Here is a 13,305-nt window from a genome sequence, read left to right as displayed (position 1 = left end):
GGATGATTGAATTGCCGTCTAAGAAGTTTCTCTTTTGAAAAGGCCTATTTATTTAACAATGATTGCAGTTTTTCATTGGAATGTACAATATGTCCTAATATATTAATACATTGACAAATATAGTAAAATATATATATTTATTTTTTATTAATGTACCATGTAGATTTCATACTAACTCCCAGCGTTGAAATGTTATATCAGTATAGCAACTCAAAAATAATCGGAAAAGTTATATTACTAAATTTAAAGCTGTTTTTATCGTAGTATAATTTATTATCAATATATACTTATTTCATGTTTGCAGTGTGTAAATGCGATTGCTTTTGTATTATCTATGTAAAATTGCAAAGGTGAAAACCATATGGGGTGAGGTACAACAAAGTAAAACAATTCATTATTATCTGATGTATGACAGAATCAAAAATATAAAGATATTAGAAAGGAATGTAAGGCTACGTTAGGGCTAATTAAAACAAATTAGTCATTCTTCTAGGTAGTTTGTGAAGGGATGTGGTAAGTGAGAGAATAACTAAGAGAATATAACTGGCGAATATGAATGCTAGAAAAGAATGACCAAGAAAGTCTTGGCATTAACAAATCAATCAGATCCAAAAAGGGAGGTATGTATGACTACATGTAAGGATGAAGAGAAAGCTAGGAGTGTATGTCAGGACAGACGAGCGTTGCATTCTATCCTCTCTGCCTACTCTTACAGAGAAGCAATGTGATAGAAGAAGTACCTAGTATTATCCTAAAAATCAGAGATTTAAATGAGAAAGCAAATAGACAGAACCTTGCATGATTTGACCCCAAATTGTTTTCACCTTAGCAAATGTCACCATTTTCTCTTTTTTAGACGATATTTTTTAGATGTTTTTTTCATACAGCGTAAAGTATATTAAAATCATCAAGGAAAATAAGAAATTTCTTCTTTCAGAGAAACCCTCGATAATGGACGGACCAAAAGATATCGAAGTGAAATTCGGAGGCAAAGCCGTTTTTTCGTGCCAAGTAAATGGTGACCCGATACCGGAAATATCATGGATAAAAAATTCTAACGAAGTCCTCTACTACGATACCAAATACCAAATATTAGAGGATGGATCTCTGCAGATAGATAACCCTGACGAAGAGGATGAAGGCTTCTATGAATGCGAGGCAAAGAATGCCCTCGGAGTGACAAAATCTAGTGCAGCTAAAATGGTCTTAAATAATGAAGGAGCACCAACTGAAGGTAATGATAAAAAAATATTTTAAACTTTAAAAATACAGTTTTAACTTGTTTTATTAGAAGGGAATGTGACACTGTAGGTATTTTAGGGGCTAAAGACCAGTCATTGAGTTCTTAAGCCTCCGGTTTCCTCTACAGGAAGGCTTTTCCAAAATTATAATTAATGCGTTAGTAGCAATTTAAAAGAAAACATTTGTTTTTGTGTGTGAATGATTAGAAGAATGCGGTTCATGATTGATGTCTCGCTTCCATTTAGTGGGACCAATCAATATGACACATCACTCAATCCTTTCAACAACGTCATATATCAAAAATTGACAATTTTCAGTTGTGCATGTTTTCGGAATGTCCAGAAAATGTACTATATCCCAGCAAAACGGCATATTTTAAACTTAATATTTACCCGCTACAGGGCAAAAAGTGTTGTTTTTGCATTTTGAAAAAAAGGGATTGTTTAATTGTTTTTTTAAATATACTAAATATTTTTCTAACGGAGAAAAAACATTCAGGTTTTACCTAAAAAGATCTGTTGCACTGTAAAAATTTCAATAAATGGCTTGTTATTAATTTTTAATACATTTTATTATATTTTTAAAATTTTAAAACGATCTCCTGAAAAATCAAGTTTTTTTGAAATATGACGTTGTTGAAAGGAGTGAGTGACATACTTAACAATCAAGTTAGAACTATATCGATGCGATACAGTACCCTACAAACTATTAAGTGCAGATGAGAATCAGGAGATATTAAACAAAATAAAATTCATTCGCCTCTTTCTCTTTTATACAATTTTTTTTAAATTGATGCTCAAATTTTGAAGATAGAGCTCATAATACTTACTAAAAAATATGTTCAAACCAACTTTTGCAGTGCCCCCAAAGTTCATAAGGACTCCAAAAAGTAAAACCATTAAGAATGGCCAACTAGCCGTATTCCTGGAATGTGAAGCCAAGGGAAAACCACACCCGTATATTTCTTGGTTCCATAATGGTAAAAGAATGGCGCTGTCTAAAAAAATTCAACTTGTTGATGGAGGAACCCTAGTCATCAACGACATGAATGAAAATGACACTGGAGAGTACAAATGTGAAGCGGAAAACATTAATGGCAAAATACATGCTGTCGCAACCATTTCAATGTTTGGTAAATATTTTTTAGATTTTAAAAAATCAAAACCATGTTTAGGATAAGGATAATCATAACCAATACAATAGATCTGGGTTTTAAACTATCGGGTTATAGTATTTTGGATAAAATACAAATACTAGTCTCGATAATTTGTATCTATGCAATAGATGGTGCAGTGACATGAACATTATTATTACTTTTTAAATTACAAATTTCAAAATTAAAATGTAACTTTGTTTTAAAATCAATATAAATTGTAACAAAGTTACATTTTAATTATAAAATGGAAAATGACAAAGTTAGTGCTTCAAATATAAATTATGTAACATATTTTGAATTTGGTTATGGTATAATCACTTTTAAACTTCTTTTATAAGCTGATCCAGATCAAAATTATATTGTTTTTTAAAGAAAAATACAAGACACAATATATCAAATAATTGATTCATATATCATACTAAAAAACAATACAATTTTATTTAGATTAATAATGTTATACTAATTTACCGAATAACTATAAACGCCTTTTATTGGAAATTAATTAAATATAAATGTACAATCATATTAAATTATTAAATGTAGAATTTATAATATTCAAGACTATGCCTCAATACGCAAAAGTATTTAGACAATAATTTTTATACCAAAAATTAATGGATTGTTCTCATGATGTGTTATTATTGGCTAATAAATTAAAATGAAAAATCACAAGACTATCGGTAACATTCTTATTGAAATCTGTAGACAAGTAAGGGAGATATGAAGGTTTAAACTTTAGATATTTTAATAAAACGAAAAACGGACACCGCTATACGTCATAAAATTTTACATCATCGGGTGTGTTATGGGGTGTATTCCTTTATTTATCTGCTTTATAGAGCTGTAATAGTAGTAGTGTGGATTCGTTTCTGTGACGTCATTCGTTACTAACATTTTTACGAAGGCGAATTTTGTAAAAGAATATGATGAATGAAAATATACATTATACCGGCTGTTATAAACACAAAACGAGTCTTACACAATCCTTTATAGTTTGAGTGTGTTAAATTAGATATTCCTCCAGAGTGATAATACCCTATGGTAAAAAAGTGTTCAAAGTTACCAATTGGAGTGTAAATACTTTTCCTTTTGTAAATCTGGTTCTCATGTTTTTGGTTTAATTTTCAGCACCCCCTAAAGGACTGGATATTCTCAAGGAACCATCTGCTTACAAACACGGGCAACAACTCAATTTGACATGTGTTGTTGAGGGATTTCCCCAACCAATAATTACATGGTATAAAAATGGATTCCTTCTTCAAACATCCGAAAAAATAGCCATCAAAAGCAATAAAGTATTGTTCAAATCGGTTCAAGAAGCTGACTCTGGTATCTATTTATGTCGGGCAGAAAATGAGCAAGGATTTACTGAACAATCTACTGAATTGAAGATTAAGAAGATTGCAGTCACTTCACCTCGGCTTGTTTACAAACCAGAGGACGTAGAAACATTTATAGGAAGTAAAATCGAACTTCCGTGTAAAAGTGAAGGTAATCCTAAGCCCATAATAACCTGGAAAAAGGATGGAACAAATGTATTCCAAACAGACAGGCACAGGATATCGCATGGCGGTAATTTATACATAACAAATGTAACAGAACAGGACAGCGGGCGATATGAATGTACAGCTGTCAACGAATATGGAAGAGCCACATCGTCGGGTTTTGTTACAATTATCACAGAAACCTTGCACAAACCTGGTGACAAATTTGTTAAAATCGCATTCGCTGAAGCCACAAGAGAAGTAGACTTGGCTATCAACAGGACAGTAGATTCTCTATTTGGAAATGGCACCATCAGTCCGAACATGGGAGATCTGTATAGAATTATTCGCTACCCGAACGCCGCAGATAGAGAGTTAGCCAGGGCCGGGGAAGTATATGAAAGGACTCTCGTCAACATACGTCGCCTAGTGAATCAAGGAAAATCTGTAAACATACGCACCGACTTTAACTACAAAGAACTACTATCACCGGAACACTTAAACTTGGTAGCAAAGTTATCCGGCTGCATTTCTCACAGGCTGAACACGAACTGCACTAACATGTGTTACCACGCTAAGTATAGATCTTTAGACGGAACATGTAACAACTTTGACAATCCTACTTGGGGAGCATCCAGCACGGGATTTAGGAGAATTATGAGACCCATTTACGAAAATGGTTTTGGTCAACCTGTTGGTTGGTCAAAGACCAGAAAATATAACAACTATACTTTACCGAGTGCCAGATTAGTATCATCCAAACTGATAACAACAGAAGAAGTTACACCAGACAGTAAAATTTCACACATGGTCATGCAATGGGGACAATTTCTAGACCATGATTTGGATCACGCTACTCCGTCAATAAGTTCACAAAGTTGGGACGGCATAGACTGTAAAAGATCATGCGAATATGCCGCACCCTGCTTCCCTATAGACGTACCAGAAGGGGACGCTAGAATCGGAAATAGAAGATGCATAGATTTCATCAGATCCAGTTCTGTTTGTGGATCTGGAATGACTTCGGTATTTTTTAACGAGTTACAACCAAGAGAACAAATAAATCAGTTAACGTCGTACATAGATGCCTCTCAAGTATATGGGTTTGCTGATTATGTTGCGCTGGACCTACGAAACTTGACAACAAATGAAGGATTGATGAGAAATGGAGCAATTTTCCCTGGAAAAAAGGCACTTCTTCCATATTCCTCCGGGACTCACGAAATGGATTGTAGACGAGGTGCATTGGAAGATAATATAAAATGTTTTGCAGCAGGAGACATAAGAGCCAATGAACAAATCGGCTTACTCGCTATGCATACTATATGGTTCCGTGAACACAATAGAATTGCTAAACAACTGAGGGAGTTCAACCCTCATTGGCATGGTGACGTTCTGTATAACGAGGCAAGAAAAATAGTAGGAGCAGAGATGCAGCACATTACTTATAATCACTGGCTGCCAATCATATTAGGTCCATCAGGAATGCAAAAACTGGGTGAATATAAGAATTACAATCCATCGATAAATCCAACTATATCAAATGTATTTGCCACTGCTGCACTTCGTTTCGGCCATTCATTAATCAATCCAGTGCTCCAAAGATTAGATAAGAATTTTAATGAGATTCCAGAAGGGCATCTTCCACTACACAAAGCGTTCTTTTCATCTTGGCGTTTAGTAGAAGAAGGCGGTGTTGATCCTTTGCTCAGGGGCTTATTTACAGTTCCAGCAAAACTAAAAACACCTGGACAAAATCTGAATTCTGAATTAACTGAAAAACTATTCCAAGTCGCGCATGCCGTCGCTTTAGATCTGGCTGCAATGAATATTCAAAGATCAAGAGACCACGCAATTCCTTCTTATACACAATGGAGAAAGTATTGCAATCTAACAGAAGCGAGCTCATTTGATGACTTAAAACATGAAATATCAAATCCGCAAGTCCGACGAAAACTTTGGGAATTATATGGTGATGTTCACAATATAGATGTATGGGTCGGGGGAATATTGGAAGACCAAATTGAAGGTGCTAAAGTTGGTCCGTTATTCCAATGTCTTTTAATAGAACAATTCCAAAGACTCAGGGATGGAGATCGCTTTTGGTATGAAAATCCTTCCGTGTTCAAACCGGATCAATTATTGCAAATCAAACAAGTGACACTATCCAAAATACTGTGTGACAATGGAGATGATATTGATAAAGTAACACACAACCTGTTTATGCTTCCTGAATTGCAAGGCGGTTACATTACGTGTGATCAGATACCAAAAGTAGATTTACGAATGTGGGCCGACTGTACGGACTGCGAGGGTGGATTCTGCAATATAGCTTCATCGCATCATACAAGACAGAGGAGATCATTGGAAGCTCTACTTGATGAAGCCAAAAAAATTAAAAACAGGAAGCCAGAAAGTCTGGAAGAATATATGAACATAATAGAATCTGTGGAAAATATTCTAACGGTGGTGAAAACTGGAATAAAAAAGCGAGAGGAAGAGATCAAACAATTGGATGAAAATTGTAAACAGAAATGTGAAAAAGAAAAAAACCTTAAAACAAAAACATCTAAAACAGATATGTTTTCTGAACCAAATAATTGAAGAATCACTTTATTTTACATACTATTTATAAATATGTATAAAAATGAGTGATAATATTCTAATAGTCCTGCTGTATTTATAAGTATAGTTAGATGACTTAAAAACAAAACAAACACTACATTATTACAAACTACAATTCAAAGCTAACAATAGAGTTAACAATCTCAGCCCTAACAGATCTAACCAATATTCAATATGTCAATCTGAAGAGATAACAAGAGATGTTAATGGTCAGCAGCTATTGTAAATTAACAATACATCTCCATTATTGTAAGAATGAGCAAAACGGTTGCAGAAACAAACTGAAATACATATCATTCTATTTGGCCAGTAAAATAGAACACCGTGTTTATATGTATGTACAATGTAAAATTGCTATAATAGTAAACTATTAATAAAACACCGTTAACAACCTCCGTTAAAAGAGCTTCCATACATATATTGTGATTATATTTAAAACTTCTGTTCATATAATACCAAATAATTTTAAGTGATTTAATAATTAATGTTCTCAATTGAGTTTTTACATTAATGAAAAATGTACAGTAAAAGGGCAAAGTTGTATCTTAATCAAGCAATCAACAACAGCAGAGTGTCCGAAAAAATAACTTGTAAAATAATATACCAACAGGAATTAAGATAAAGTGCTTCAACTTGTAAAGTTTACAGCCAAACATCTTAAAATTATCATATTTGTATTTTTAAATAAATCATGTGGAGGTAAATATTTACCGTTTAAAAATACCAAATTCATGTAAATTAACTTGATTTTTAGTTATAGAAATGCTAATCCAAAACTGTACTAGAATTTCGCATGTAAAGTTAGCGTATCACTTAGCGTATAACTTATGTCATCAGTACTATATACAATTGTAACTATTTTCTTCTGTGCGTGTCATGTCAGGTCCCCCTGACGTCGACCATCACTTGAGAGTAATTGTCCTTGTCTTGAACAGCTCTAAACAGCGCCTTGACGGTCCTGATCTGCGTCCAATCTCGTATATTCCAGAGGCAGGAGATATGTCTTCTGCCCACCCCTCGTCAACCAATAGTAACAATACTTTGTGTATTGCGAGATTAATTTTATTCCATTACTGCATGGCTTGGATAAGTACTGGTATTTGTTTACATGCAAAAAAAAATCTTAGAATGGGTCTAAGATGGAAGCTGGAGAACAGTTAATTAAACGGAATGAATTCTTGGTTGAATATTTGCTTTTAACTTTATCAGGTTCATTCTTAAAGGGAAATTCAAAGCAAGACATAATATTATCATACCCAAGTTTTTTTACCTTTTTATACTAAACCTTGATAAAATTATAAAATAAATTGAGGACATGTCGCTCACTCCTTTCAACGTCATATTTCGATATCGTCAATTTTCAGTCGTGCATGTTTTCAGAATGCCCAGAAAATGTACTTTATCCCAGTAAAAGTTGCATATTTTTAATTTGATATAATATTAACCGGCTATAGGGCAGAAAGTGTTATTTTTTCATTTTGAAAAGAAAAAAAAAGGTATTGTTTAATAAATTTTTTTAATATACTAAATTTTATGTAAATGGAGAAAAATCCTCAGGTTTTGCCTAAAAAGATCTGTTGCACAGTAAAAAGTTCAATAAGTGCCTTGATATTTATTTTTAATACGTTTTATTATATTCTTTAACTTTAAAAACGATCTCCTGAAAAATCAAGTTTTTTTAAATATGAAGTTGTTGAAAGGAGTGTGCGATGTGGCTAATATAAAAATAATGATTTTTTGCTGATAATATTTTTTAATACTCTCAGATTTATAATACACTTTAGACCTTATATACACGCATAAAGAACAATGTCGTGTAACTGTTCTAAGCAACAAAGCGTCCATGCTGTCTAGGTAATTATTAGCCCTCTTTAGTTGTGTATTTTTTAATGAAGAAACTTATAATCAAAATATTTATCACTATCATTAAAATATCTTTAAGTGCAAAATAATAGAAAACTGCATAAAGATAATCCTGGAATTTTTTTTTTAATCATATCAACAAAAACAAAAAAATATCACGAAACATAATAGTGGAAATAAAAATAGAACCAATACCATGATCAAATCAATAATATGTAATCACAACTGATATTTTACTTTTTTTTTAAAGTTGAAAAATTTATTGGAATTTTTTTATAGTATGAAAATGAATAAAAATATTTGGTCCTACAACAAATTAGAAAGATAAAAATTGTCATGTCATGCTTGTTTAATGTTATTTTTTGCTGATGATAAAACATGTGATTATTTTACACAAAAAAAATTATTTACTATGTTAATATTTGTACTTAATAAGAAGGGCAAAATACTCCATTTTTTACCATTTAAAAAATATATTAAATAAAAATAAAAATAAAATAAAATAGATTTTTTTTTCATTTTATTTTTATATATTTACAAGAAATAATATTACTTAATTTAAGTTTTTTATTCATAATAATTAAGTATAATATGTATATCAAAACTCATTCACACCAATATGATTTTTAGTTACAATAACCTTTGCACACAAATTTGCTATTTCACAAGTGAACTGTTACACTTGTCCTATAAATTTAGTGTGAGTTCCTCTAGCAATTATAACATTTGTGTTTTTCTTTCTAAGCTCGACGTCCAAAAATGCCAGAGTCCTTCCAGACTTAATAGTACGTGCATCAACCACTATGTCATCTCCTTCGCGGGCGCCTTTTAAATAACTGTAATTTATAAAATAAAAAATTAATCTAAAGTATAGTTTTTTTTAATACATGATGGGATGAAAACCATCAGAGATTCAAGTTACAAATGGCCCAAATTAAGGAAATTAGTTCACATTATAGGTGTCTCAACACGATATGAAATATCAATCGTTCCTCTTTATATAAAAGAAGATGGAAGTCTGATCGTCCGAACTTACGAGTTGGCTCAACATATTATTACTTATTATTACTTATTATTACTCAAATTCTTGGAAGTTCTATATATATGAACCAATTTAGAAACCTTGTTCTTCTTCATCTTTGATGAGATGTCAAAAAATAATATGAAAATAACTCCTGTAATTGGAGATAATCCAGATTTTGTGAACAAGTATTTGGACACACTCAAAATGTTGTAAATAAATTATCTAGTCAAATTATAAGCTTAAAAAAATAATAAAAATGAAAATGGTATTTTCTGGCGTTTCTCATGTGTGTGATTATAATCCAGGATTCAGACCTCACATACTAATATAAGAGTTTCTGCTTAATAAAAAAGCTTCTTTACATCTCACCAATAGATGTCTCTAGTGAAGTTCTAGTGATTCAAGAACAAGGTTTCTAAATTGGTTCATATATATAGAACTTCCAAGAATTTGAGTAGTGTGGTTGTCAATAATGGGTAGAATTGGTGAATGTTACACGTGTGTAAAGTGGCCACTTAAACCAGCCAATGACGGTCGTCAGCCCCGTAAATGCCCAGACTTCCATATTCTTCTTCATCTTTGATGAGATGTCAAAAAATAAAAAATAAAAAAAATAATATGAAAATAACTCCTGTAATTGGAGATAATCCAGATTTTGTGAACAAGTATTTGGACACACTTAAAATGTTGTAAATATTATTACTTGTTAAAAAAGTATATGATTATTTTTTTATACATTTTCAACTAAAAAATATAATACACTTTCTTTAAAAAAAATGGATGTGAACAGTGTGACCTCTCCTGTGATCTCCAGTATAATGAATTCTATGTTTGCAAATATTGCCTTTTCCTGAATCTCCTACCTGATATTGATGTCTACTGAAACACCTGCATTAACACCATTCTCGGAGGTCATGAGGGCATATGTTGAAATAGAATCCACTAATGTTGCGATGAACCCGCCGTGGAGACCACCTCCCCCGTTCAGATGTTCTGGGCCCACTTGGAATTCAGCAGTGCACAACCCATTGCCACCAGAAACTAATTTAACCTGGAAATATTAATTGTTAATAGATTGGATTCTTCCAAATTTAGATAAATTCAGTTGGCTTGGTCATGTACTCCGCATGCCTCCTGAGAGCCTTAATCAAGCTTGCCTCTTTTACAAGGCATCAGGTTCGCGCCGCCCAGGACGACCACTGCTGACAATTCGTCGGCAGTTCTCGTCAGAACTTCGGGACGCGGATCTGACTCGGGAGGATGCAAGGGAGCTTGCAGCCGACAGAAAAACCTGGAGACAGTTTGTGGACTCCATATGCTGCACTTAGAGAGCGGATATGATTTAATAAATTTAGATAAAACTTGGATATATTTAACTGGTTTGCTGCACGAGCGCGTTGACGCTCTCTACGAATCTGACAATGGTGATAACCCTGACTTTTTGTAAATATTTAAACTGTATTTTTCTGAGTAAATGGCAGCTCAAACGGTATATATTTGGTAAGTATTCATAATTTTCTTTACATCTGTATATAAAAAAATGTTTTTTTAGGTTTTAATTTTTTTTTTTAAATCACAGCCTGCTGGGTATGGCTATATTAATACTTTCCAGCATTGAAAAGGTTAAGGAATCCAATAAATGATAGAAATTGATGATGGATTTTTCTCATGATGTTGGTTTATTAGCTAATAAATTAATATGAAAAAACAACAGGACTATCGGTAATATTCTTATTGAAATCTGTAGAGAAGTAAGAGAGATATGAAGGTTTAAACATTAAATATTTTAATAAAATGAAAAACGGACACCGCTATACGTCATCAAATTTTACGTCATCGGGTGTGTTATGGGACGTATCCCTTTTTATATCTGCTTTATAGAGCTGTAATAGTAGCAGTGTGAATTTGTTTCTGTGACGTCATTCGTTACCAACTTACGAAAACAACGTTTTTACAAAGGCGAATTTTGCAAAACAATATGATGAATGAAAATATTGATTATATCGGCTGTTATAAGCACAAAACGAGTCTTACACAATCCTTTATAGGGTATGTAAATTAGACATTCCTCCCGAGTGATAAAACTACATTCTTCAATGAGTTTTGGAACCTTTCAAGAGATACTTTTGTACTGAAAACGTACATGACATGTCAACACACCAATTTTTAGTTTGACAATATATACATCTTATACCTATTTTATTTTACGGCTATATTTCATATTTGATGTAAGTATAAAAGCTTTTTGTTGTTTTATTGTTTAACCTTTTCATCTCACTAATAGATGTCTCTAGTGAAGTTCTAGTGATTCAATAAGAATGTTTCTGAATTGGTTCATATATATTGAACATCCAAGAATTTGAGTAGTGTGGTTGTCAATAATGGGTAGAATTGGTAAATGTTACATGTGTGTAAAGTGATCACTTAAACCAGCCTATGATGGTCGTCAGCCCCGTAAATGCCCAGCTTCCATATTCTTCTTCATCTTTGATGAGATGTCAAAAAATAATATAAGCATAAAAGGACAAAAAAAAACAATGCCACTGGGTGACAAATGGAGAACTGTAAATTTATTTTTTTTACGAATTTGTGGGTATCCAGCTATACTGCCATTGGATAGGACACGTTAGCAACTGTATTTTATTTTCTAAGGCCACAACTTGAATAATCTTACATTTTTTTAAAAATAAAACGGCATAGTAGCCAAAGGATTAGTTTGGAGATAACTATGTTTGTTTTTCTCCAATACCGTCATTTATGAACATGTCCTTGATGGTATTTGGTTTCATTATTTACACAATTCAAAACATATATTTTAAATCCATATGACCATACATATTTCATAACCATAAGATCAACGAGGATAAACTGAACTTTTTGAAATTGAACTTTCAACGCCGTTTTTAAATGACGTGAGCCCCTTTCGCAAAATATGCAATACAAAACATTTATACAAATAGCTTAAAATTATTAAAAACTACCTTGTCTAGTACTTTATCGTAGCCATTCGTCTTGCTTATGAAGTCTGTAACCACTTTTAACAATGCCATTCCTTTCTGAGTGGTCATTTTGATTATGGAATATATTAAGTATTTCTTCGAGCGCCGAACCAAACTTTACGTAACACGTGATTGAAGCTAAAATAATATTTCAAAGCTAAAATGATATTTCATAAAATAAACTACTTTCTAAAATACTTTGAGGAGCAGTAGTAACTCAGTGCCCAAATATATATTTAAAATACTACAATGGTAAACATTAATAAAACCAAAAACATCGAAAACGAAAAATGACATTGACAGATTTTGAATATTTTTTGACTAAAGACAAAAAAGACCAAAGACAATAAATTTTGCTCATGATAGGAATGGGCATGATCGATTTTTTTACCGATAGTACCTACCTAGTAAAATTATTCTAGATTACACATTGATATATTGCGTAAAATGACACGATTTATTTTTAACCCTAGAAAGATAATCATATTGTGTATTATGGAAAAGAAAATCATGCGTAAAATTGACGCATGTGTTTTGAACAGCTGCAGGTTAAGGTTTATTAATTTTTGTCAATAAATTTTATTTAATTTTTTATTTACGCATATAAAAGAAGAATTATATTATAGATAATTTACTTATACTCATGAAACAAAACATCGATGTTCACTGGCCTCTTCACAAATAAGGTTCCTCTTCCCAAATAAGGCATTCCGTTTATTATGTACTTAATACCACTGTCACACAGGCTTTTTATGCCATATTCACTTGGCTTGTCAGGAATATACATATTAAACGGACTTCACTGTCAGTATCCTCACCGGGAAGCTTGTCATCATTTTGCATAAGAGTGGCCAGGATAAGTATATATATATATAAATATATATATATATATATATATATATATATATATAT

At 32.3% G+C, this 13,305-nt stretch overlaps 2 protein-coding genes across 2 annotated transcripts in view; one reads left to right on the top strand and one right to left on the bottom strand.

Moving 5' to 3' along the window:
* The window catches only part of Pxn (Peroxidasin), a 60,802-nt gene extending 52,036 nt beyond the window's left edge, over positions 1 to 8,766 (top strand). Inside the window, exons 5-7 of the mRNA XM_088274426.1 lie at positions 938 to 1,234; positions 2,102 to 2,374; positions 3,527 to 8,766. Coding sequence (XP_088130552.1) covers positions 938 to 1,234; positions 2,102 to 2,374; positions 3,527 to 6,486 — 3,530 coding nt within the window. The 3' untranslated portion in view covers positions 6,487 to 8,766. The remainder of the gene's footprint in view (positions 1 to 937; positions 1,235 to 2,101; positions 2,375 to 3,526) is intronic.
* A 107-nt stretch (positions 8,767 to 8,873) lies between these two features.
* Positions 8,874 to 12,719, bottom strand: LOC148300690 (acyl-coenzyme A thioesterase 13-like). The gene is made up of 3 exons (XM_088274427.1): positions 12,376 to 12,719; positions 10,258 to 10,445; positions 8,874 to 9,206 (listed from the first exon to the last, which is right to left on the bottom strand). The coding sequence occupies exons 1-3, from the start codon at positions 12,460 to 12,462 to the stop codon at positions 9,047 to 9,049; spliced, it is 435 nt and encodes a 144-aa protein (XP_088130553.1). The 5' UTR covers positions 12,463 to 12,719; the 3' UTR covers positions 8,874 to 9,046.
* Between the last annotated feature and the right edge of the window lie 586 nt (positions 12,720 to 13,305).

The sequence above is a fragment of the Brachycentrus maculatus genome, unplaced genomic scaffold (assembly GCF_059751285.1).
Source record: "Brachycentrus maculatus isolate JH-2025_06_01 unplaced genomic scaffold, ASM5975128v1 h1tg000670l, whole genome shotgun sequence".
Taxonomy (NCBI): domain Eukaryota; kingdom Metazoa; phylum Arthropoda; class Insecta; order Trichoptera; family Brachycentridae; genus Brachycentrus; species Brachycentrus maculatus.
This window is presented reverse-complemented; position numbering and strand designations above follow the sequence as displayed.

Excerpts from the sequence above, each read along its gene's own strand:
- LOC148300690 (XM_088274427.1), bottom strand. The coding sequence starts at position 12,462 with ATGACCACTCAGAAAGGAATGGCATTGTTAAAAGTGGTTACAGACTTC. Across the intron at positions 10,446-12,375 it reads ACGATAAAGTACTAGACAAG|GTTAAATTAGTTTCTGGTGG; the intron begins GTAGTTTTTAAT and ends TAATATTTCCAG. Across the intron at positions 9,207-10,257 it reads TCAGTAGACATCAATATCAG|TTATTTAAAAGGCGCCCGCG; the intron begins GTAGGAGATTCA and ends TATAAATTACAG.